This window comes from Populus euphratica, unplaced genomic scaffold (assembly GCF_000495115.2).
Source record: "Populus euphratica unplaced genomic scaffold, PopEup_1.0 scaffold309.1, whole genome shotgun sequence".
NCBI classification, from domain to species: domain Eukaryota; kingdom Viridiplantae; phylum Streptophyta; class Magnoliopsida; order Malpighiales; family Salicaceae; genus Populus; species Populus euphratica.
In genome coordinates, this window is record NW_011500043.1 from 131,715 (window position 1) to 158,557 (window position 26,843).

The window sequence follows — 26,843 nt, forward strand, 5'->3', positions numbered from 1 at the left end:
TTACCTATCATTTATGTGTTAAGCCTGTATTTAGGATGAACATTGATACTTCAAGTGCAAAATGATGATATAAAACCTTGATAAAAATACACTTTTAAATACTTACTTTACAAGACTAGATATCTACTTTATTATTAACTGAGTTTGTCAGTTTATGCATGCTTCTACAGATTCCTATTGGAGTGGAGTTAAACATATCCTGCATTATCTATAAGGTACAACCACCTATGGCTTACATTTTAATCATAGTTCCTTATTTGCTCTATGTGGCTTTACAGATGTAGATTGGGTAAGTAATATTGATGATCGCAAGTCTATGAGTGATTATCTTGTCTTCTTTGGTTATACTCTGAATTGTTTGCTCTATGGAAATCAAGCAAATAATGCATAATTGTTCGCTCCTCCAGCGAGGTTGAGTATAAAGCGTTGACAGATAGCCCCTCCTAAGGTTATTTGGCTTTAGTATCTGTTAAGAGATCTATAGATTCATTCTTTCTCTACTTCTACTATTTGGTGTGATAATTTAGACACTAAATATTGTTGCAAGTCTAGCCTTAACAGTAGTATTGTTGATCGCAAGTCTATAGGTGGCAATCCTAGTCTTCTTATCAACTAAAAACATTATTGCTAACATCAAGATTTGAACAGAGTTGATTCATAAAAGTTCTATGAAATTGTCTTAGCTTAACAACAAAAGAAATTAAGGTCATTTTCACTCTCCGAACTCAAGATATGGGCATGAGTTGATTTTTGGCATTTTTTATTCCTTTGATTTTTTAGTCTCCTCCGATAAAATTTTGCCCCTTTTTTTCAGCACACACTCGATTTATATTGTAATTTCTTTTTGCTTGAAGACAAAGCAAACCAAAATTAACTACTAGATTTCAAAAATCAATATCTACCACTTTTTTTTTTTTTGCTTTATAGGAACAACTTCGAGGCACAAGAAAGAAATATGGACCATTGAATTAAGAAAATGGATTGTAGACCATTTGATTAAAAATTGGGTACTTAGTGAGAGTTGGGAAAATTTTACTACATATGCCACCATCACTAATTAAATTATACCGATGCAATAATTTCGTTAGCATAATTCTAACAGGTAACTTTTTTTTGGCGCACATTTCGTCTATAAAAGCATCAGTTTTTAATTTTTTTTATTGATAGAATTGGTGACAGAAATGAAATTAACGACGAACGAATTCTATCAGTGAATTTATTGGTGAAATTTCACCGATGGAATAGTAATGTCACACCGATAGAAAATTCCATCGGTAAAATTAGTATATGTAGTATTAAAATACATACTGTTATAACCTAATTTTGGATTCACTAAGATTTTCTCGAATGTTATTTTATTTTATTATTCATAACAAAAAAATATAAATAAAAAAAGCTTCAAATATATTTTCTTAAGTCAACCAGGATAAAAAATGAGTTTCAGGCTATTTTTGGTCAAAACTGTTATTTTTAGTAAAAAAACTGGTCCACCGAGTTGATACCCACATAAAGATTTTTTTGGTAATTAAAATTGATTTTTAGCGGATAAAAAGCTTTTTCTAATACTGATTTGAGTTTTTAATTTTACCCCTATAAATAAATATTATTATTATTATATATAATAAAACAAAAAAAATAATACAATTTTGTCACAGTAGGTGGAGGATTTTTGCTGATGGTAGGCCGTGCAGCTGTACATTGAAAATTTTGCTCAACCCGTGATCCTATATCCCCTCTTCATTGGCTATAAATAGTCAATGAAACTAAGCCAGATGGAAGGCAAAAAAAGAAAAGAAGACAAATTCGAATCCGAGAGCTACTATTTGTGTTACTATTTAACACTATTTATTTTATTTTCTACTTTTTCTTCACGTGAATAAAATATTAATTTTTTAAAAAAACAATTTGAAAAATACCAAAAATATCTTAACCGTTAGATCTAATAGTGTTTAAATCTGAGCCTTTGATTTTTTAAGATACAATAGGCTTTACCATACCGGATTAGAACCCAAATCCATCTTAGCCTTTAAAATAATCTTCCCTTCAATCCTGTTGCATCACGTCATCAAGTGTACCAAACACTCGGTACACCGCACCACACCGGAATAAAACTCAGCCCATCTAAATCGTCCGATCAACTTGCCGATCAAGCCAATCACAGCTGCACGATCAGTTCATCTCCAATCCAACGATTCATAGCCCGCAAACGCACCGGTGCACCATACTCGCGTTCACACCGTAGTGCAATCTCGAAGCCTCTCTCTCCTCTCGCCAACGATTCTCTCTCTCTCCTTTGATCTTCCATTTCCGGCTGTTTTAAGCAGGAAAACCACCATAGAAAGGTGAATCGTCTCCTCTAAAGCAAAACCCCAGTCGTTTTACGCGTTTTCACCGTCGAATCTGGCCGGAAAAAGGTCGCGACTGTCATCAACCAACCGAAGCTTCAAATCGACAATTCTCCCTCATCAGCCATCAACGGAAGATGAGTGGTGTTAAATATTTATTCCCAAATAAAAATATTTATTCCCCCTAATCAAGAAAAAAAACTTATTCTTTTTGTTAAACAAAAAAAAAGGAGAGTGTAGCTGTCGTCCGACATCGTGTAGCGACACATACATACAATTCTTTCATAATAATTTTTTTTGATAGAATTTGTACTTTTTTTTAATAGTAGTTAAGGCATGAATAATAGTTTTATGAATCTTTTATTATTATAATTTTATGTATCCTTAGGCTCAAGTTTCATTTTTTTTTTCATTCTCTTTATATTTATTAATTAACTTATTTTTAAGCATTTAGAATCTTGTTAATATTTTTTTTCATAGATTGATGTTATTTAAAGTTTTACTATATACTATTTCAAGGGAAAAAATAAAACAAAATGGAATCAACATCTTCCATAACAAAATCTTCAAAAATAGAAGAATTTTTTTAAAATTAAACAAATCTTTGCATGAAATTAGACTTCTATGGACAGAGTGATCGATATATATATAGATTTTTCTGAGAACATAATAATAGTAATGACATTGAATGGCGAAGCTACAACCTCGCACAAACATGGACAAAATTCATCAACTGCTTGATGAATTTACGAGTGGTGTTGAATTCCCCTCTCGCCCTATAAAGGATCGACATGAAAGATTAAGAAATTCATTCGTTTTCCTAGAGTATTGAAGAAAGAAAGCACCATAGCTGGCAAAAAGATGGGCCTGAAAGTTGTATCGTCAGCAATAATATCATTCTCACTATTTTTATTGTTAGCATCGACAGCTAATGCCCAATCAAAAGGTGTCTTCGATGTGACTAAATATGGTGCCGATAAAGATATCACAGAGGTATCGTATATATTTTCTCGCATGCTTGCGTTTGATTTTTAAATAGCTGAATATGTAGTATTCGAGCCAGAACTTATTTACGTTTCCTTAGATTTTCAACGTAACACCCGAATTTGAGACCTACTGATTCTCTCTAAATATTTCCCTTCTCTTTCCATTTTTAGGCTTTAACCAATGCTTGGAAAGATGCTTGTGCTTCAACAAACCCCAGTAAAGTTCTCATTTCAAGTGGGACATACTCGTTACGGAAATTGACTCTAGCAGGTCCTTGCAAGGCTGCGATTGAGCTCCAAGTTGATGGCATATTGCAGGCACCGGTTGACCCAAATCAGTTCTCAGGAGGTCATTGGGTTAATTTCAGATACGTAGATAAATTTACATTGTCGGGGAGCGGCACTTTTGATGGGCAGGGAAAGGTTGCATGGAGCAAAAGTACATGTCAGAAAGATAAAGATTGTGACAGCCTCCCAATGGTAATCTACTCACCATTATGAAGCCTAATTTCCGTATTTTTTAATTATATGTTATGGCACTACCAAAGTTTAATCATTTGCTTTTTGCTTGCTTCTAACATGGATCAGAATATAAGGTTCGATTTCATCACCAATGCACTAGTCCGAGATATAACTACTCGAGATAGCAAGAACTTCCATGTTAACGTCTTGGGGTGCAAAAACCTCACCTTCCAGCATTTTACCGTGAGTGCACCTGGTGATAGTGTAAACACCGATGGAATCCATGTCGGCCAATCTACTGGGATCTACATTATCGATTCAAAAATTGGCACAGGCGATGATTGTATCTCCGTTGGGGATGGCACCGAAGAACTACATATCACAAGAGTAACATGTGGACCTGGCCATGGCATCAGTGTTGGAAGTTTAGGGAAATACCCCAATGAGAAACCTGTTTCTGGAATATTTGTCAAGAGTTGCACCATCTCAGATACTACAAATGGCGTTAGAATAAAATCTTGGCCAGCTTTATACGGTGGTGTCGCATCTAACATGCATTTTGAGGATATTGTCATGAACAATGTCCAAAACCCTGTCATCATAGATCAAGTTTATTGCCCATGGAACCAATGCAGTCTAAAGGTATTGCTTTTTCAGTTATCATTAGGATATTTTCACAGTACTAAATTACTGTGACAATATTTTAACCAATTCGTGGCTCGAACACTCCACAATTTATCAAAATCTATTTTACATCTTACGAAAAAATGTTTCAACGCAATTACGAATTCATAGTATTGACTGTGAAGCAAACATGTTGTGCACTGCATTCCGTAATTGGTTGCATCATGCTAGATCCATAATGCAATTCTGAAGAACGCCTACACAAGCATACTAATTTTTTTATGTTCCGTAATGCTAGGGAGATTACTAAAAGTCTATTGGGGTCTTAATGTTCTTTCTTGTTTTCTTTTGCAGGCTCCATCAAAAGTGAAGATCAGTGATGTTAGTTTTAAGAATATAAGGGGAACTTCCGCAACTCCGGTTGTTGTTCAGATTGCTTGCAGTAGTGGCATCCCATGTGAGAAGGTGGAGCTTGCTGACATTAAACTTGCATATAGCGGACCAGACGGCCCTCCAAAATCCCAATGTTCTAACGTTAAGCCCATAATTTCTGGGATAATGAGCGCACCCGGATGTTGAAGATAGGGACTTCCAATCGAAACTTTTTGGTTTCGTCGTTCATAGGCTCGTTTTTAGATGGAGAAGTCCCATCCTGTAAATTTTATTAAACAGATGAATAAAATTTTATTATTTTAATTTTAAACACAAGATCGCTTGGTTTCTTTTACAATTTAATTTCAATAAATCTTCAATCTTATATATAAAAGAAAGAAGCAAAAAGAGTATAAATCTTATAGCAACCCTACAAGATTTTTCCTTTATTTTTTTAATTTATTACTTAAGGTCCATGCCCTCTTTTTTGTACATATTTCCTTTTACTCTTATTTTTTTGTTAATTTGAATAATTAGAATTTCTTTAATAATGTTTTAAATATTAATTAACTTGGTCAAATATGACCTGAAACGGACATTTCTTAATTGAATTTGTTACTCTACACACATTTCTGAACTTTGAAAATTACAGGCACTCAATCAATAAATCTTTATAAATATTTAAATAGAAAAACTAAAACTACATCCACTAAAATAAAAGGAACTAAAAAATGGAGAAGCCCTGATTAGAAGTAAAAAATATATATTCATTCATATTTAAAATATAGGTTAAAATGACAAGTTAATTTAATGGTCACAATAGCATGCATTTTAAAAGTCTTTTGTAAAAATTAGAAAAATAAATTCATATAAAAAACGGAAAACTTAAAGTAGAATACAAAAATTAACAATTTCACAAGCCAAATATATAATATCTCCAAAAATAAATGATAGCTGAATTAAATTATTGAACTTGTAATATTATAATATTATGAATGTTATCATTTAAAAAAAAAATTATATAAACTTCATATTGCAAAAAATCCATGCAATGATTTTTTGAAATAAGGTTAAATACTAATAATTATGATTATCATATTACAAGAATCAATAGTAGTGATTTCTTCTTCTTCTTTTTGTCATTTAGTATTTTATGTTTTGGTCCTTCAATTTATTATTTTAAAAATTTTTGGTTATTTGACATTGTAATACTATAGGTTTGGGCTTGGTTTTGGGCTTAGTGCATTGTTTTGTTTACTTATAAAAAAGGATGTGTAGAAAATATTTTATTACTTAAAATCAATATAAAATTTAAATTTATTGATTTATAATAATTAAAGATTCAAAGAATGACTTTTAACAATCGAAAGACATCTAGCCCCATTAGGGACTCGGTTGAAGGGCCTACCAATCTAATACGACACTAATAACCTTGACATAGTAATCTATTCTTATTTATCTTTTCATTTGACATGGTAAGATATTTTTATACAAGGTTAAGAAAACAAATCACATATTTCTTTCTTTAAATTAAAAATCCTTCCATAATTTCAATCTTATTGCATAAAAAGATTGAATATGAGAATTTGCATCCAATAGTAAAAAACAAAGCATATTATCGTCAAGGCTTTACAGAGTGATAAGATTTGTTTTTTAATTTTATCCTTTAGATTTGGTATTATTAGGAAATGACTTAATAGTTTATTTTGATTACCTACATATAGAGACCTCCTAATATCCAAGAAAAGTTTTAGTGCTTGGTTTGTGAGAATAAAACTAAATTCTACTAATTTGAAGTAATTAGTGTTTTGGTATTGCGTGTAGTTTTCTCTAATGGTTAAACATTGTATTCCTCGGTGATATTTAATTCTTTTTTTCCTATTTTGTCTCTCATCTTCTTAGGATTTGCATTGATCTACATAACTTGTTGGTGTGCCTTCCTTGTAGGGGCGTGATGTCGTGGTGACACTTTTCGAACGATGTTCTAAAATGGTATTTGGTTGGTATAGAGATTTGCAATCTAAAATTATAGTTACTAAGAATCCTATCTGGTCTTTTAGAGATTCTTATATCTAGTGGGGGCATGATGTCTCGAAGACACTTTTCAAACTGCTTTTTATGATTGACTTGTTTTAAGTATAAGTGTATAAGTATGTGATGTAGTAATTAACTCGATAAAATCAATGTCATATCCATAAAGGGCTAGATTTAAAAATTAAGATAGGTAATAAAAAAAACTCAAGAGAAATTAAATTAACAATAACTTGATTGAAAATAATTGATGAATTTATTTTCAAAGATGAAAACATGTAAATAGATTTTAAATGATAAGAAAAAGTAAGTCTTGGTCCAAATCAATTTTAATGGTGATGTATTAGTGATTCCCTCAACATGTATAACATAAATCAACCTTATATCAACGATAGTGATATTACATCATAAGATATTACAATGAAGTTTAAAATGATGAAGATTAATTATTGCATAAGAATGAACAAATACTTTCATATTAAGTAAGACATTGAATCAAGCAATCTCTATACCAAAACTAAAGTTTATACATAAAAATTCAAGATTATAACATTATCTAAATGATTTCTAAAATTTCCTTGCAATAATAAAACATTCATGAAGAAAATAAGAAGATAAACATTAAGAATTATTCATATCTTAAAGAACTCACCTCAACCACCATCATCCTTGATTTGGATCTTAAAAATAGATTAGCCAACCATGATTATATATAAGAACACTTTAATAAAAATTAAATAACTTGAATCAAACTGAAATAATAAGTTTTACAAACTAAAAAACTGAAATCTACAAAGAAGAACATAATATAATTTCAGTAAAAATTCAAACACAAATATGATGCTAACTTTAGACAGTAATTTCGACCATTCTAAAATATTTTTTTGGCGATGGCTATATATTTATAGAAAATTTTGTTAGCTTTATAAATTATTAAAGAACAGCTCATTTGGACACCTAAGTCAAATGTTATATGTAAAACGCTGAAAGATGTTTTGAAAAATCAAATCAGGCCAACTTAGAAACCAATTTGGTGCACATTTTTTTCCTCCTTTATGAGTTGTCTCTTTTTTTTTTTACCCAAAATAATGTAACAATGTCCCCTCCAGCTTTCCATCTATGTGCTTGTCCTATTGGATCAACGGATTATCCAAAATAAATTAAATGTTATTTATTGTATGGATAAGTAAGATCATGGATTGTGTTTGGGCTGATTTAGAGCTGAATTTAAGCATCATATAAGAATACAAATGTACCTATTATTTGGGTTAAGATTAACATTGAAATCTTGAATGTTTGATGGTTGAAGTTTGCACACAATATAAGGCAAATTAGGGTTTAAAATAGATCATATGATAATTTTTTCTAGGATTGGAATATAATTGATTTTTAGAGCAAATTTAGAGCACTTATTTGAACCAAGATTTGCTTCAAACTTCAGCTAAATTTGTCTTTAATTTTTTGTTTCGAATTCTGACGTTAAAGTTTTTGAAATAATCTATTAAAGCTTAAAAAGCCTATCGAAACATTAAGAGAAACTTCATTACTAAAAAGCACATCAATTATTATAAAAAATCCAAAGAAAAACAATAAATATAAATATAAAATAAGAGACTTAATGATACTTTTGATGTATGATTAGTACTTAAAAGTACATTTTTATCAAGGTTTTATATCATCATTTTGCACTTGAAGTATCAATAACTCCTTAACTAAAGCATGTTTTATAATAATATATCTAATAATACAAGATACCTTTAATTTGTGGTAAATATTCATTTTAAATGCAGGCCTATCACATAAATGAAAGGATTGATTGATGAATTTAAGAACTGAAATTGAAAGGATAAAGAGATGGCCAAACTTAGAAAAGAGATGTCGGTGCAATTCAAACCGGAACACTGTTCGGTAATTGGGTCGTATCTAGAGCTATAAATCTCAGATTTAGGTATACTTTATATGGATGGAAAGGTAAGATATAGGTCTACAACTTTCATATGGAGCCTAAGTTCTAAAAAGACCATTTTCAAGTCCAAATTGTAGCAACAACAAAGAAGCCCGAATCTGTCCTCCAACCCGAGCACTGTTCAGTATTTTGGCCATATCTGGAGTTGTAGAAGTCAAAATGAGCTGATGTTTTTACACAAGAAATCTGAGACAATTGCCTACAACTTTCATGTTTTTGAGTGCTCTAATTTTGAACGTTAGCAATGACGTTTTGGGCAGACAAGAGAAGATAAGGATTGTCACCAAGTCAAAAGTTGGCCACCCACTTATCAATTAGTCATCAAATCAATAGTTCCCAATTTTGGCCTATAAAAAGAGGCATTTGCCATGCATTTAGGCATCTTGGTTTCCAGATCAAGATCATGCTCTTGCTTTCTCTCTTTGTATTTTTTGTAATGTCTATGCTTTGCTTTCATTAATATTAAGTTTATACCTTTCATTTCCTTTCATTTACTTAGTTAACTTTTATCTTATTTATGTTCTTATTTTGTTGATTTATTCTTCTTTCTTTCATTATATCTAGCTAAGTTTATTATGTCAAGGTGAAAAGGTTACACTAATAATGTAAGAATAAGTATAGTGTAAACTTAATATGGACTTTAATGTTTCATACTAACATGTTTTGTATTTGTTATCTTGTTCACTCTTTAATACTTTGCTTGTTAAATGATTAATCTTGATTTATGTTGTATAACACTTGGTACAACAAATACTTGACACTTTCATAGTTCATACTGTATGGTATAACTGACACCTTAGCTATGAAAGGAACTTGATTTGTTGTTAACATAAGTTATAATCATGAATGCTTGACGAGATTTAGAAGTACTAGCATTAATCAAATAAGATGACTAATGTAATCATGTTAACAATCTATAATATAATTGGAACCTCCTTTATGTGTGGTTTCCGATTGAAAAATAAGAGTTTATACTATACTTGTTTGACATACCATTAGTGCATCTTCTAACCTTGACATTGTTTGTTATCATTATTTAATCCTTACATTAATTTTCCATCTAAAAGTTCTCATCAACTTTTCTTCTTCTTCTTCTTCTTCTTCGTTTTCTTTATTATTGTTGTTGTTGTTATTATTATTATTATTATTACTACTATTACTACTACTACTATTACTAGTATTATTAGTATTATTATTGCTACTATTATTATTGTTGTTGTTATTCTATTGTTGTTGTTATTATTATTATTTATAATTTGTATAATTAACCTCCCTGTGGTTCGACCCCGGTCTTGCCGGGTTATTTATTACTTCGACACTCCTACACTTGGGAAAGGACATCAATTTTTAGTTGTGTCAAGTATATATAACATTTCTTATAAGGAATAGTTATAAACTATATTGATTAAGGCTTTGGTGGTGATGAGTTCAAGTAGATCCTTCATGCTTAACATTTCATCGTTAAATCTCTAGAGGGTATTCATCATTTAACTTCCATTAATCTATCCAGATAAACAAACTCTCGTGAAATTTATATACCTGCTCAATACCTCTTAACAAGATATTCATAAACCTTTCTTTTGTGCTAAATGTATCAACACATAATTATGGGGCTTTTCTTGGAAGAAAACAAATTTTTTGTTCTAATGTTTAAGGTTAACTTCCTTGGGTTGGGATAATTATTTTTGTCTTCTTTTTTTTAAAAAAAATATATATACATATAATTTAAAAACATCATGCATCTTTAACCCATGTAATGAGCTTTCAGCTAATGACTCCCAAACCAGTTGGTCTTAGGGCATTCGGTGTTAAGACACCCTTACGAGCTCAGTAACTCGGGTCGCAGATACTGGTATGTAGATAGTGCAATGTTTGATTCCCTTAAGCTTTTCTCCTTAACCCATGTAATAAGCGTTAGGCCAATAGCTCCCAAGTTAGTGACTTTAGGGTATTAGGTGTTAAAACACCCCTTCGGGCTTAATTGCTTAGGTTAGGGAGGCTACGAAACCAAAATTATCTACATTTTTATTATCATCATTTTTTCTTTTTCTTTTTTATTTTATTTTTTATTTTTTTTCTTAATTATATACAATCCCTTTCCCTTAGTTGTTACCTTTAACAAAAGAACATAAATAATGTAATAATCCAATATGCAACCCACAATCATATGTTAAAGTGTGTGTGTGTAAATTAAGGTTTAAGAATACATGTTAAATAAGTATATGAGCAGAATTAATTGATAACAATGCGAGAGTTTGTAAATCTGAATATTTCATGAAGTATTATAATAGACCTTGTTAAGAATGGTTACTAAGATGCGTCTCAAGAGTCATAAAAGTTCTCCTTACTCTGCCATCATAGTAACAACAATTTTGCACATGCTTTATGAAATAGAAAACACAGTTTTTTTTTTTTTAGCTACTACCCTCTCCCCCCAACTAAAACGAGACATTGTCCTCAATGTTTAAAGGTAGAAAGATAGAGTATAGAAGACATCACCTGAAATAATAAACATTAACAAACCTGAAACATACTGAAACAAATATAAGTAACAACAAAACACAATAATAAAACCAAAAGACACAAAGATTCACAAATGAAGGCTCAAATCCAATTTAAGCTTTTTACGGCTTTCCTTAGTTGACCGATTTATGCAACTCATGGAAGGATCAATTATAGGAATGAAAGATTGTAGTTGGTCAATCAATTGTTCAGCAGTAGCAGCAGAGATTATGATTTGTCGTGTAGAAGATGTTAGAAATTCCTGTTCCACAACATGATCAAGAAAAGACAACAACTTATCATAATAACCATTAACATTTAACTAACCTATGGGTTTATGGTGAATGTGCAGTTGGGCCCAAGAAGAAATATGAAAGATCTCTTCCAATGTGCCTAGACCACCTGGTAAAGCAATGAAGGCATCAGCATGGTTAAACATTGCATTCATTTGAGCCGACATTGTGGAGACCTGAAGTTCCTCTCCAATTGTTTTTCCAATGATGTCCCCTTGTGCTAAAGCTTCAGGGACGACCCCCAAAACTTGACTACCTCCTAAAAATGCAGCTATTGACACACCTCCCATTAACCCCAGACTACCTCCCCCATACACTAAATGAATCTTTCTCTCAGCTAGCACTTGACCAAGATGATTTGCTGATTCTAAAAACTCCTTTTCTTTTCCAAGACTAGATCCACCGAAAACACAAATACTTTTTATTTGATGACTTGAGGAACTTGCCATTTCTACACACTTTTGTATTTGTTGAATGTATGGGTTGAGTAGAAATGAAAGGAAGGAAGAGAGGGTTTTATATATGAAAAATTAGAAAGGCAATAGTAACACCTATATGTAGGCTAGCTGGAGTCTCACACACACTCTCTCTCTCTCTCTTTTTATTTATTTATTTATTTACTTTTGAAAAAGCATGTGTATGTATAGGTAGTTGTGATTGTGGCTCACATATTCCCTTGGTTTTACGTCCAAGAACGGCTTAAACGCCCTCTATGGGTCGGGGATAGGCTTCCCATCTAGTTTTCTTAAAAACTGGCAAACGGGGTCTTTTTTAGTCAAATTTCCAAGACTAAGTCGATCATGCTCTTTATGAAATAATGGCCATAAATCATGAATTGCACGATGTACATCTCCACTAGGATGCGTCTCAAGAGTCAATAGAAGATTATCTAAAGACTCCTTACTCAGGCCATCCTTAATGAATTGTATTTTATTTTCATGTTTATAGATACCATTTCTAAAGGATAACATTGTGTATTACAAGTCCATCTAGCACATCGATGACAGACTTTCAGTCGTTTTGCACGACGTTTCTTTGCAAAAGTGCTTTTACCTGTTCCAGGCATATGTGAAATGAAGGAGTTAGAGGACTTACCTGATAATCGGACCTTTGCTTTAATCAACCAGCGAATATCTTCAGGAATTCCATGATTCATTAACAATCTCAATCTTGCACATCTAGCACAGTAAATTTTTGTAATCGCATTTTGAGGTAGAGAGGGAAAATACTTTTTCAATTTTTCAAGATTAGTGTCCATTTTCAAATGAGAATTGGAAGAGAGATTCAAAGAATTGCACAAATATATATACAGATATCAGTTATTATGGGAAACTGAAAGAACCAACTTAAGTCACGGAGTACCGTTGTCCACCATTTGACCGGGGTGAGAGAAACTAGCAAAAATCACTCAAAAAGAAACACAAAAACAATGTAAGAAAAACAAAATAATCAACCTTTATCTACAAGATCATTCAAACCAGCTGATTCATTTTCACTAGGAAAATTATCAAAGTAAGCTTTCAAACGATGTCCATTTTCCTTAAAATCATTGTCATTCATTGAATTCTCAATATCACAGGCCCCATAAGGATTGGTCCATCTTAATCTTAGCTCTTTAGGGAGTGCATAGAGTTGAGAATCATAAAACAAAACTTTTTGACCAGTGTCAATTTTTTGACAATTTTCACAAGTTTTGCAGAATGCATGTGTGTCCTTGAACATGGTGGGCCAATAAAATCCATTTTGAAAGATTTTTGCAGCAGTCTTTTTTGACGAGAAATAACTTCCACATGCTTCAGAATGACAAAGTTTAATGACACTACTTACCTCATTGTCGGGAATGAATCTTTGAAATATTTGATCAGGACAATATTTGAATAAGTTAGGGTCATCACAATAAAAGCTCTTCACTTCGTTCAAAAACTTTTCTTTGTCTTGGGTACTCCAATCAGCTGGCAAATCTCCTAAAGCAAGAAAATTAATATTTTTATCATACCAAGGCATTGAACTAAGAGAAAGTAAGGATTTGTTAGGAAAGTAATCATCGATTGGTGTGATGTCAGATGTCGAATCTGTTGTCACTGTTGACAAAAGATTCGCATCAACATTTTCGGTGCTTGTTTCATTCGTGATTTCTTCCTCAGAATAAACCATTTGCAAATCTTCAGTTTCATCCAATTCATTTTTACTTAAAGTAGATTCAAGTTGATCATAAACTAATTCATCAATATGATCTACTTCTTGTAAATCATTATCATCTCCAGGTTGCTTGCAAATGTTGAAAATATTCATCTCCAATGTCATGTTTCCAAATGATAGCTTCATCAGTCCATTCCTACAATTAATCAATGCATTAGAAGTTGCAAGAAATGGACGTCCTAAAATAACAGGAAATGAATTACATGCTTCAACAGGTTCTGTGTCCAAGACAATAAAATCCACAGGATAAATGAATTTATCGACTTGTACTAACACATCTTCAATTATTCCTCTAGGCACTTTTATTATCCTACAACTCGGACATTATTCAGTGTTCAGTTCATATCTCAAGTTTCAGAAGTCCAAATGAACTCTCTTTTTTTTGTTGAAAAGGTTACATTAATGGTATAAGAATAAGTGTAGTATATACTCAATATGAACTTTAATGTTTAATACCAAGATATTTTGTATCTGTTATTTTGTTCACTTCTAATACTTTATTTGTTAAATGGTTAATCTAGATTTATGTTATATAAGACTTGATACAACAAATAATTGGCACTTTCATAGCCCAACCGTGTGCTATAACCAACAACTGTGCTATAAAAGAAACTTGATTTATTGTTAACATAAGTTATAATCAAGAATACCTGACAACATTTACAAGTATTAGCTTTGTTTGAATAAAATAACTAATATAATCATGTTAACAATTTATAATCTGATTGGAACCTCCTTTGTGTGTGGTTTCTAGTTGAGTAATAAAAAGAGTATATATTATACTTATTTGAAATACTAGTAGTAGATCCTCTAACCTTGACAATTATTTTATCATTATTTAATCCTTACATTAATATCATATAGTTCTCTTCAACTCCTTTTCCTTTGTTGTTTTTAATTTTATATAGTTGACCACCCCACCACCATCATTATTATTATTATTGATAGTTTATACAGTTAACCTCTCTATGATTCGACCCTAGTTTTGCTGGGTTATTTATTACTTCAATATTTCTGCACTTGGCAGAAAACATCAACTCTTTGGTCATGTCAATGATCATAAAAATGTAAAACTATAGATGCTGATAACATTGTTATTGAGTTTTGTTAAACTTTTTATACATGTTTGTAAGAACATGTTAAGGAATAGCTGAATTTATATGCCTAATTGGAAGAAATTTATGTGTCTAGTTACTTGTTTAATTGTAGTTATTCATGATGTGAGATTTATATAGAATGAGTGGTAGATATTAAATCTTGAAATCCAATGGTAGAGATTTAAATTAAATAAGAGGCAAAGCAAGGAAATATAGACCTTTACATTAAAAAAATCAATTGTGGATCATTTGATTAAAACATGGGTTGCTTGGTGAGAGGGTTTTCAATTTGAAATCAGTTCTCTCATTTCCACAATTATAATTAGATTACTAAAATATAAATGTATTTTTGCTATTTTTATTTTTGATTTATTTTGGGTTTTTTAACTTTCAAAAAAAATACAACATTAATAGCGACTCAATGAGCATGTTAAAAACTATACGATGAAAGTATATTTTTTATTTTAAATTTTGGAAAATAAAGTAAAAAATTGGGTAGCAACAATTGTCCTCTCATTTTATTGTCATTTGAAATTTGATTTTCATTCTTTTGTTTATATTTTTTCTTTTGAGTTGTTTTATAAATTTTTTTAATTTCACTCTTTAATCAAAAATTATAAGTTGTTTTTGCATTAATTTTTTCAAATTTGATCCTTACTCTTGTGATTGCTATTTTTTAGTTTTGGATCCTTTTGTTAAATTGGTTTTGTTTTTAATTTTATCATTCAATCCAAAACTATTAGTTATCCCTCAAGTTTTTTATATTTTAAAATTGATCCTCATTCTTTGGATTGCTTTTTTTTTTTTAGGTTATTTTGTAATTTTGTTTTCATTTTCATTCTTTACCAAGTTGTTATTTGAATTAAGCTTTGTTTTTTTTCCCAATGGGGTGATTTTGATTTGACAGGTCAAGAATTTGAAAAGTTAACTTGAGTTAATATCGATTTTTTTTTTAAGGGACATTTATTTCATTAATTTTTTTTTAATTTTATCATTCAATATTTGATTTTTTTTATAAAAAAAGAAGTTAGGCTTTGTTTTTTTTTCTATTTTCTTTCGACGAGACTAACCTGATCTTATTATCTAGGCCATGAGATTGACTCAAGTGTTTTTTTTAATTTAATTATTTTTTAGTTTCGTTTTCAAGAATAAGTTGATATTATAATTGGGTTATTCCATTTGCTTGATCTTATTATCTAGGCCATGAGATTGACTCAAGTGTTTTTTTTAATTTAATTATTTTTTAGTTTCATTTTCAAGAATAAGTTGATATTATAATTGGGCTATTCCATTTGCTTGATCTAGGTAGCGAGGTTTGGTGAGCTTAACCGGGTCTGCATGTTTTTTTTATCTTCTTTTTTAATTGCTTTATTTTACCTTTTTACATGGGATTTGTTAGGAATTTGATTTTATAATATTCTTTAGATTTGTTTTTAACTGATTTATCCTAGTCTCATGATTATAGTTGATGTTTGACATGGTAATTATGATCAACTCTATTTTTTTTTAAATTCATGTTTTTTCATTGAGTTGACTAAGAATTGAACTTCGTCATTTTTTTAGCAAATGTTTTTTTATATACATATTTAGAATCTTGTTAATATTTTTTTTCATAGATTAAAGATAATTTAGAAAGTCTAATGTTATTAAAAGTTTTATTATATACTATATCAAGGGCAAAAATAAAATAAAATGGAATCAGTATCTTCATTAACAAAATCTTCAAAAATAAAGGAATTTTTATTGAATTAAACAAATCTTTCCATGAAATTCAGGCTTCTATGTACAGGGTTGTTGATATATATATATATATAGAGAGAGAGGTATTTCGTATAATATTTTGATATGCTATATTGTAAGAGAAGCTAATAATAGTAATGAAATTGAATGGCAAAGCTACAACCTTGCAAAAACATGGACAAAATTCATCAACCGCTTGATAAATTTACGAGTGGTGTTGAAGTCCTCCCTTGCCATATAAAGGATCCACATGGAAGGTTAAGAAATTTGTCCGTCTTCCTAGAGCAGTGAAGAAAGAAAGCAACAAAGCTTACAAAAAGATGGGCTTGGAAGTTGTCTCATCGGCAATAATATCATTCTCACTGTTCTTATTGCTAGCATCAACAACTCAAGCCCAGTCAAATGGTGTGTTCGATGTGACTAAATATGGTGCCGGTAAAGATATCACGGAGGTATCTTATATAGTCTCTCGCATGCATGCATTTGATTTTTAAATAGCAGAATATATAATATTCGAGTCAAAACTTATTTATGTTTCCTTAGATTTTCAGCGTAACACCCGAATTTGAGACCTATTGATCCTCCCTAAATATTGCCCTTTTCTTTACCCTTTTAGGCTTTAGCCAATGCTTGGAAAGATGCTTGTGCTTCAACAAAGCCCAGTAAAGTTCTTATTCCAAGGGGAACATACTGGTTACGGAAAGTAACTATAGCTGGTCCTTGCAAGGCTGCGATCAAGCTCCAAGTTGATGGAATATTGCAGGCACCGGTTGACCCAAATAAGCTCTCAGGAGGTGATTGGGTGAATTTCAGATACGTAGATCAATTTACGTTGTCGGGAAGCGGCACTTTTGATGGGCAGGGAAAGGTTGCATGGAGCAAAAGTACATGTCACAAAGATAAAAATTGTAAAGGCCTCCCAATGGTAATCTACTCACCATTATGATGCCTAATTTCCTTCTCTTGGGTCACAAATTTAGTAAGAGTTTTTTAATTATATGTTATGGCACTAACAAAGTTTCTTTAATCATTTGCTTTTTGTTTGCTTCAAATATGTATCAGAATATGAGGTTCGATTTCATCACCAATGCATTAGTCCGAGATATAACTACTCTAGATAGCAAGAATTTCCATGTTAACGTCTTGGGGTGCAAAAACCTCACCTTCCAGCATTTTACCGTGAGAGCACCTCGTGAGAGTGTAAACACCGATGGAATCCACATCGGCCGATCTACTGGGATCTACATTATCGATTCAAAAATTAGCACAGGCGATGATTGTATCTCCGTGGGAGATGGCACCGAAGAATTACATATCACCGGAGTAACATGCGGACCTGGCCATGGCATCAGTGTTGGAAGTTTAGGGAAATACCCCAATGAGAAACCTGTTTCTGGAATATTTGTCAAGAATTGCACCATCTCAGATACTACAAATGGCGTTAGAATAAAATCTTGGCCAGCTTTATACGGTGGTGTCGCATCTAACATGCATTTTGAGGATATTGTCATGAACAATGTCCAAAACCCTGTCATCATAGATCAAGTTTATTGCCCATGGAACCAATGCAGTCTAAAGGTATTGCTTTTTCTGTTACCATGAGAATATTTTCACAATATTAAATTACTATGACAATATTTTACCCAATTCGTGGCTCGAACACTCCACAATTTATCAAAATCTTTTTTACATCTTATGAAAAAAAATGTTTCATCGCAATTCGCAATCTGGATTACTTTTACAATTTAATTTTATACATAGTTGAAGCACAACTTATTATTGATTAAAAGGATTTCATAATCAGGAGACATATATATATATATATATTATATATATCTATGTATATATGTATGTATGCATGATTAGGGCAACATATAATGGTTGCCATGTAGCGCACTATGTGTGATAAATATATGCATGGAAAGTACAATATTTCTTATATTACAAAATATCTCATAATATACCCCCTTAAGCTCAAAGTGAGTTGACCATAAGAAACTTAGACCATAAATAAGCAAAAACAGTGTGAGGAAGCAGCTTAGTAAGAACATTAACTAATTGATTTTTGGAGGATATAAAGCGAATATGTTTCTCCTTTTTAGCTATTCTATCACGAGCAACATAATAATCAACCTCAACATGTTTTGTACATGAAAGAAAGATAGGATTAGGAGACAGATATATAGCACCTATATTAACACACCAAATAGTGGTAATAGAACTGGAAGAAAAAATAAATATCTTTGAAGATAATGAAGACAAAGAACCACAACAGCACCATCAGTTAATGCCTTATATTTTACTTTTGTGGAGGAGTGAGCAACATTGCATTACTTGCCACATTTCCATGAAATAAGTATTACTGAGAAAGATAATATGGTCACTTATAGACTTTCGATCATCGATGCTCCTCGCCTAATTAGCATTGGTAAAACCATGAAGTGATAACGAGGGGGAACAGGTAAGGTGAAGATCGAAGGAAGACATACCTTTCAAGCAGCATAACATATATTTGACAGCAGCCTAATGACTCTCAGTAGGGGCATGCATAAACTAGTAGACCTTATTGATAGCATAGCATAATAAGGCGTTGAATCAAAGTAGAGTTAGTAACAATGAGTAGAATGACATCCACATAGACAAGCAAATAATGTATACCATGATTCACATTCAGAATGAATAAGGAAGTATCAACCTTGGAAGCGTGGAAGCCAACCGAAAGAAGAAAGTCACTCAGTTGTTTGTACCAAGCCCATAGGGCTTGTTTTAAACCATAAAGAGACTTGTGAAGGCAACACACATGAGTTGGCAAGACAGGGTCGACAAGCCCCATGGGATGTTGCATATAAACAACCTCCTGAAGTGAACTATTGAGAAAAATCACTATGAACATCAAATTGTCGAATCTATCAACGATTAGATATGGCAATGGAGAGGACTAGGTGAACAGTGGTCAGTTTAACAATAGGATTGGAGGTTTTTGAGTGGTCGATACCTTCTTGTTAAGTGAACCCCCATACAACCAAGCACGCCTTGTAGTGTTCAACAGTGCCATTAACTCAACGCTTGATTTTATAAACCCAACAGCAACAAACAACATTTATAAAAAGCTCATATGGAACCAAAGACTAAGTACCTTTGGCATGTAAAGTTATAATTTCAAATCTCATAGCAGAATGTCAACATAGAAAATGGTTAGCTTATTTGAAAGTCAAAGGTTCATAAATAGAGGAACATGTTACCTATGAGTTGAGAGGTACTGGAGATGCAGAAACTGAGCTCAAATTGATAGACATGTGCTATAATAAATGCAGCACCATATGGTGCTGTCGGTAAACCACTAGAGCAGGAGAGTCAAAAGACCTAATAGACATGTGCTGCCATGGAATGGAGTAGTTGGAAAGATCAATACAAAGATCTAAGCCTGACAATGACTGTGTAGGGACCCGTGAAGGAGAGACAGGGCTTGACAGGAAAGCTGGGGGTGCAGCAAAAAGAGGAGAATTATATGTTGTGATGTTCGGAGCAGTAGAACCTAAACATGTAAAATAATTAAGAGATATAATTGCCAATAACGGTAAAGAGATTGAGGTGTATGTGGGGAGTGTTGGTGTTTGAGGTGGGTTGTGTGATAGGAGGTATGTTAAGGTAGGAAGGTAGGAGATAGGAGCCAACTGTGGGTTAGAGTTGGTTGTAGCAGAAACATGATCAAACTCAAGAAATGGAAAAGAATGTTCATGGAAGTTTATTAGTATCTTATTCACTTTTAATACTTTGCTAGTTAAATTATTAATATAGATTTATGTTGTATAACACTTGGTACAACAAATATTTGGCTCTTTCATAGCCCAACCATATGGTATAACCTACACCTATGCAATGAAAGGAACTTGATTTGTTGTTATACTAAGTTATAATCACAGCAATTGATGACTATTTTCCTAGTGAATCTTTACATTATATCTTTACAATGCCTTGGTTTCTTAATATTGTCAATTTTCTTATTTCAAGACAATTGCCAGCTCATTGGAATGCTTAAGATAAAAGAAAGTTCTTGATCGAAATGAAGAACTTTTATTGGGAAGACCCTTATTTATTCAAATATTATCATGATCAAATATTTCAAAGATGCATTCCTGATTAGTACTTAAAAGTGTATTTTTATCAAGATTTTATATCATCATTTTGCACTTGAAGTATCAATAACTCCTTAACTAAAGCATGTTTTATAATAATATATCTAATAATATAAGATACCTATAATTTATGGTAAATGTCTATTTTTAATGCAGGCCTATCACATAAATGAAAAAATTGATTGATGACTTTAAGAACTTAAATTGCAAAGACAAAGATAGCCAAATTTAGAAAAGAGATGTTGGCGTGATCCAAATCAGAACACTATTCGGTAATTGGGTCATATCTAGAGCTATATATCTCAGATTTAGGTCCAATTTATATGGATGGAAAGGTAAGACATAGGCCTACAACTTTCATATGGAGCCCAAGATCTAAAAAGGCCATTATCAAGTCCAAATTGTAGCAACAACAAAGAAGCCCGAATCTGTCTTCCAGCCCGAGCACTGTTCGGTATTTTGGCCATATCTGATATCTGGAGTTTTAAAAGTCTAAATGACATCCATTTTGTTTCCTGGAATGCTGACACAATTTCCTACAACTTTCATGTTTGCAACTGGCTCCAATTTTGACGTTATCAATGACGTTTTGGGCAGACAAGAGAAGATAAGGATTGTCACCAAGTCAAAAGTTGGCCACCCACTTATCAATTAGTCATCAAATCAATAGTTCCTAATTTTGGCCTATAAAAGGAGGCATTTTCCATGCATTTAGGCATCTTGGTTTCCAGATCAAGATCATGCTCTTCCTTTCTCTCTTTGTATTTTTTATGCTTTGTTTTCATTAATATTAAGTTTATGCCTTTCATTTCCTTTCCTTTACTTAGTTAACTTTTATGTTCTTATTTTGTTTATCTATTTTGCTTTCTTTCATTATGTCTAGCTAAGTTAGTTATGTCAAGGTGAAAAGGTTACACTAATGGTGTAAGAATAAGTATAATGTAAACTTAATATGGACCTTAATGTTTGATACTAACATGTTTTATATTTGTTATCTTGTTCACTCTTTAATACTTTGCTTGTTAAATGACTAATCTTGATTTATGTTATATAACACTTGGTACAACAAATGCTTGGCACTTTCATAGCCCATAATGTATGGTATAACCGACACCTGAGCTATGAAAGGAACTTGATTTACACCTGAACTATGAAAGGAACTTGATTCATTATTAACATAAGTTATAATCATGAATGCTTGACGAGATTTACAAGTATTAGCATTAATTGAATAAGATGACTAATGTAATCATGTTAACAATATATAATCTGATTGGAACCTCCTTTGTGTGTGGTTTCCAATTCAATAATAAGAGTTTATACTATACTTGTTTGATATACCATTAGTGGAACCTCTAACCTTGACATTTGTTATTATTATTGCTTAATCCTTACATTAATATTTGATCTCCAAGTTCTCATCATCATCATCTTCTTCTTCTTCTCTTTCTTTATTATTATTATTATTATTATTATTATTATTACTGTTGTTGTTATTGTTGTTTTATAATTGTTGTTTATAATTTGTACAATTAACCTCCCTGTGGTTCGACCCCGGTCTTGCCGGGTTATTTATTACTTCGACACTCCTGCACTTGGGAGAAGACATCAATCTTTTAGTCGTGTCAAGTTTTTGGCGCCGTTGCCGGGGAGGTAAGTTTTTGTATAAATTATAATATTTATTTTATTTTTTTCTTTTCACTTTTGTTGTATATAACTTTGTTTCTTTTTTATTTTGTTTTCTTCCTCCTTCTTTTGCTTTCTTCTTTTTTTTTTTCTTTTTTTTTTTTATTCCTACACGTGCATGAGAGTGTGGTCACGTACATCAAGTGGTAGACTTTGTAGGGTATCCTCATCATTTTCAGAAAATATGGCCGAAGAAGATAATCAATCACTTCATAATGAGAATAATGAGAATAACCGTATTAGAACACTTAAAGACCACATAAATTCTATAAGTACAAGTACAGCATCATGTATAGTTTTTTCTCCTGATGCATCTCATTTTAATTTTAAGCTAGGCATTATTCAACTTTTACCTTTTTTTCATAGTTTAGATTTAGAAAATCCATACTTGCATTTAAGGGAATTTGAGGAGGTCTGCAACACATATAATAATTTAAATTGTAGCATGAACACCATCAGATTAAAGCTTTTTCCTTTTTCATTAAAAGATAAAGCTAAAACATGGCTACAAAATTTAAGACCAGGATCCATTTATGCTTGGGATTAAATGCAACAGCAATTTTTAAAGAAGTTTTTCCCATCTCATAGAACAAACTCTTTCAAGAGACAAATCACCACTTTCACTCAAAAACCAGGAGAAACATTTTACAAATGTTGGGATAGGTATCGAGACTTGCTTAGTACTTGCCCTCATCATGGTTTTGAAACATGGAGATTGGTTTCACATTTTTATGAAGGGTTAACACCTAGAGATAGGCAAATGATTGAATTAATGTGTAATGAAACTTTTAAAGATAAAGACCCTAATGAAGCAATAGAGTACTTAGACTTGTTAGCTAAAAATGCTCAAAATTAGGACAACGTGAATACTTATAAGGCATCGAGTAAAAATCAAGCTCATATATCTAGTGGAAGTATGTACAATCTTAGGGCAAATCATGACCTCCAAGCCAAGTTTGCATCTTTAGCTAAAAAAGTCGAGGCACTAGAATTGAAAAAGTGTAGTCAATTAAAATCTATTGAAAACATTGTGTCAAATATGTGAAACAAATGAACACTCAACCAATAATTGTCAAGCATTCTCTTCTTTTAAGGAATGTCTCCATGAACAAGCTCATGCTTTAAACTATTTTTAAAGCCCCAACCACAACCCATACTCCCAAACATACAAACCTGGTTGGAGGAATCACCCAAATTCTAGTTGGAAGAGTGAGAACAACAATGCAAAAACTTCACAACCACCATTTCAAGCACACCATAATTTCTAAAATTCTCATGGATATGCACCTCCTTATGCTCCACCTTTTATAAGAAATTTTGAGGAAATTTTGTATGCATTTATTAAAAAGCAAGAGGTAATCAACACTCAACTTGCTCAAAACATAACAGATTTTAAAATACTCTTGCAAAATTCACATCTGCTCTTATTTTTTAAAAGAAAGGTAAGTTTCAATCTCAACCATAGCAAAATCTTAAGGGGCAATACAATGCAAATACAAGTAGTCTTGGAAGTCAACATATGGATCAAGTCAAATCAGTTATCACTCTTCGCAGTAGTAAGGTTAGTGAAAAACCCATTCTTGAACCTTGTGAGAAAGATGATGAGTCAATCTCTGAGGATAAGGAAGGGATTGAATCTGAACATTGCAAAGCAAAGACTGATTCCTTGGCAGCACTTCCATTTCCTCATGCCATGACCAATCAGAAAGAAATCGAGGATGAAAAAGGCACAAAAAATGTTGATATGGATCTTTTATCAAAAGTGACAACAAATTTGACACCTGACACCACACCAATCGATAATTACTTTCCTGATAAATCTTTACTTTGTCTTAGTTCAATGCCTTGGTTTGCTAAAAATATCAATTTTCTTGCTTCAAGATTTTTGCCAGCTCACTAAAGTACCAAAGACAAAAGAAAATTTTTTAGCAACGTGAAAATTTTTTATTGGGATGACCTTTACTTATTCAATTATTGTCCTGATCAAATATTTCAAAGATGTATTCCCGACAATAAGGTAAGTAATGTCATTAAATTTTGTCACTCTAAGGCATGTGGGGATCATTTCTCGTAAAAAAAAGGACTATAGAAATCTTACAAAGTGGATTTTACTAGCTCACCATATTTAAGGAATTACATGTATTCCGCAAAACCTGTGAAAATTGTCAAAATATAGGATTTATTTCAAAACACAAAGAGCCTTTAGATAATCTTCTATTGACTCTTAAGTCTCATCATAGTCGAGATAAACATCATGCAATTCATGAATTATGAAACCATTTTCATAAAGAACATGTTTGATGTGCAAGATTGAGGTTGTTAATGAATTATGGAATTCCTGAAGATATTCGCTGATTGATTGAAGCACAAGTCTGATTATCAGGTGAGTCCTCTAATTCCTTCCTTTCACACATGCCTAGAATAGGTAAAAACACTTTTGCAAAGAAATGTTGTGCAAAATGACTGAAAGTTTGTCACTGATGTGCCAGATGGACTTGTAATGCACAATGTCGTTCTTTAGCAATGGTATATATAAACTATGAAGATAAAATACAATTTATTAAGGATGGCTTGAGTAAGGAGTTTTTAGATAATCTTCTATTAACTCTTGAGACGCATCCTAGTGGAGATATGCATCATGCAATTCATGATTTATGGCTCCATTTTCATAAAGAACATGATCGACTTAGTCTTGAAAATCTAACTAAAAACGACCTTAGTTTGCCAGTTTTTTAAAAAATTGGATGGGAAGCCTATCCCTGACCCATAGAGGGCATTTAAGTCATTGTTGGACATAAAACCAAGGGAAGAAAACTGGATGGGAAGCCTATCCTCAACCTATAGAGGGCGTTTAAGCCGTTTTTGGACGTAAAACCAAGAGAAAATGTGAGCCACAATCACAATTACACACGCTTTTTCAAAAATAAATAAATAAATAAATAAAGTGAGAGAGAGAGTGTGTGTATGTGAGACTCCAACTGGCCTACATATAGGTGGTATGATTACCTTTTCAATTTCTTATCTATAAAATGCTCTCTTCCTTCCTTTCATTTCTACTCAACCCATACATTCAACAAATATCAAAATGTGTAAAAATGGCAAGTTCATCAAGTCATCATATAAAAAATATTTGTGTTTTTGGTGGATCTAGTTCTAGGAAAGAAAAGGAGTTTATAGAATCAGCAAATCATCTTGGTCAGGTGCTAGCTGAGAGAAAGATTCATTTAGTGTATGGGGGAGGCAGTCTTGGGTTAATGGGAGGTGTGTCAATAGCTGCATTTTTAGGAGGTAGTCAAGTTTTGGGGGTCGTCCCTGAAGCTTTGGCACAAGGGGACATCATTGGAAAAACAATTGGAGAGGAACTTCAGGTCTCCACAATGTTGGCTCGAATAAATGCAATGTTTAACCATGTTGATGCCTTCATTGCTTTACCAGGTGGTCTAGGCACATTAGAAGAGATCTTCCATATTTCCTCTTGGGCCTAACTGTATATTCACCGTAAACCCATAGGTTTGTTAAATGTTAATGGTTATTATGATAAGTTATTGTCTTTTCTTGATCATGCTATGGAACAAGAATTTCTAACATCTTCTGCACACCAAATCATAATCTCTGCTACTACTACTAAACAATTGATTGACCAACTATAATCTTTCATTCCTGTAATTGATTCGTCCATGAGTCGCATCAACTAGTCATCTAAGAAAAGCCATAAAAAGCTTAGATTAGATTTGAGTCTTCATTTGTAAAAAAAATTTTGTCCTTTTGTTTTATTATTGCATTTTGTTATTTCTTATTTTTGTTTCAGTGTGTTTCAGGTTTGTCAGTGTTTGTTATTTCAGATGATATCTTCTATACTTTATCTTTCTACCTTAGAACATTGAGGACAATGTCTCATTTTGGTTGGGGGGAGAGGGTAGTAGCGAAAAAAAAAAAAACTAAATGTGTTTTCTATTTCATAAACCATGTGCAAAATTATTGTTACTATAATGGCAGAGTAAATGAGATCTTTTTATAACTCTTAAGGCGCATCTTAGTAACCATTATTAATAATGTTTATCATAATACTTCTTGAAATATTCAGGTTCACAAACTCTCGCATTACTATCACTTAATTCTGCTTATATACTCATTTAACATGTATTCTTAAACCTTAATTTACACATACACACTTTAACATATGATTGTGGGTTGCACAATTGATTATTAAATTATTTATGTTTTTTTGTTAAAGGTAACAACTAAGGGAAAGGGATAATATATAATTTAAAAAAACAAAAAAAAATGATGATAATAAAAATGTAGATAAGTTTGGTTTCATAGCCTCCCTAACCTAAGCAATTAAGTCCGAAGGGGTGTTTTAACACCTAATACCTTAAAGTCAACTGACTTGGGAGCTATTGG

The 26,843-nt window shown here is 32.0% G+C and overlaps 2 protein-coding genes across 2 annotated transcripts; both read left to right on the forward strand.

The window, feature by feature from the left end:
- Positions 1-3,206: 3,206 nt before the first annotated feature.
- On the forward strand, positions 3,207-4,996 carry LOC105107307 (exopolygalacturonase-like). The gene is made up of 4 exons (XM_011001184.1): positions 3,207-3,338; positions 3,503-3,811; positions 3,920-4,435; positions 4,772-4,996. Exons 1-4 carry the CDS (start codon positions 3,207-3,209, stop codon positions 4,994-4,996), a joined length of 1,182 nt encoding a protein of 393 aa, XP_010999486.1.
- An 11,941-nt stretch (positions 4,997-16,937) lies between these two features.
- LOC105107336 (polygalacturonase-like) lies at positions 16,938-18,219 on the forward strand. Its single transcript, XM_011001229.1, has 3 exons — positions 16,938-17,069; positions 17,234-17,542; positions 17,680-18,219. The coding sequence occupies exons 1-3, from the start codon at positions 16,938-16,940 to the stop codon at positions 18,217-18,219; spliced, it is 981 nt and encodes a 326-aa protein (XP_010999531.1).
- The last annotated feature ends 8,624 nt before the right edge of the window (positions 18,220-26,843 follow it).

Bases quoted from the DNA above. Each gene is read 5' to 3' on its own strand.
- LOC105107307 (XM_011001184.1), top strand. From the start codon at position 3,207: ATGGGCCTGAAAGTTGTATCGTCAGCAATAATATCATTCTCACTATTT. The intron at 3,339-3,502 runs GTATCGTATATA...TTCCATTTTTAG, and splicing joins CCGATAAAGATATCACAGAG to GCTTTAACCAATGCTTGGAA. The intron at 4,436-4,771 runs GTATTGCTTTTT...TTTCTTTTGCAG, and splicing joins GGAACCAATGCAGTCTAAAG to GCTCCATCAAAAGTGAAGAT.
- LOC105107336 (XM_011001229.1), top strand. From the start codon at position 16,938: ATGGGCTTGGAAGTTGTCTCATCGGCAATAATATCATTCTCACTGTTC. The intron at 17,070-17,233 runs GTATCTTATATA...TTACCCTTTTAG, and splicing joins CCGGTAAAGATATCACGGAG to GCTTTAGCCAATGCTTGGAA. The intron at 17,543-17,679 runs GTAATCTACTCA...AATATGTATCAG, and splicing joins ATTGTAAAGGCCTCCCAATG to AATATGAGGTTCGATTTCAT.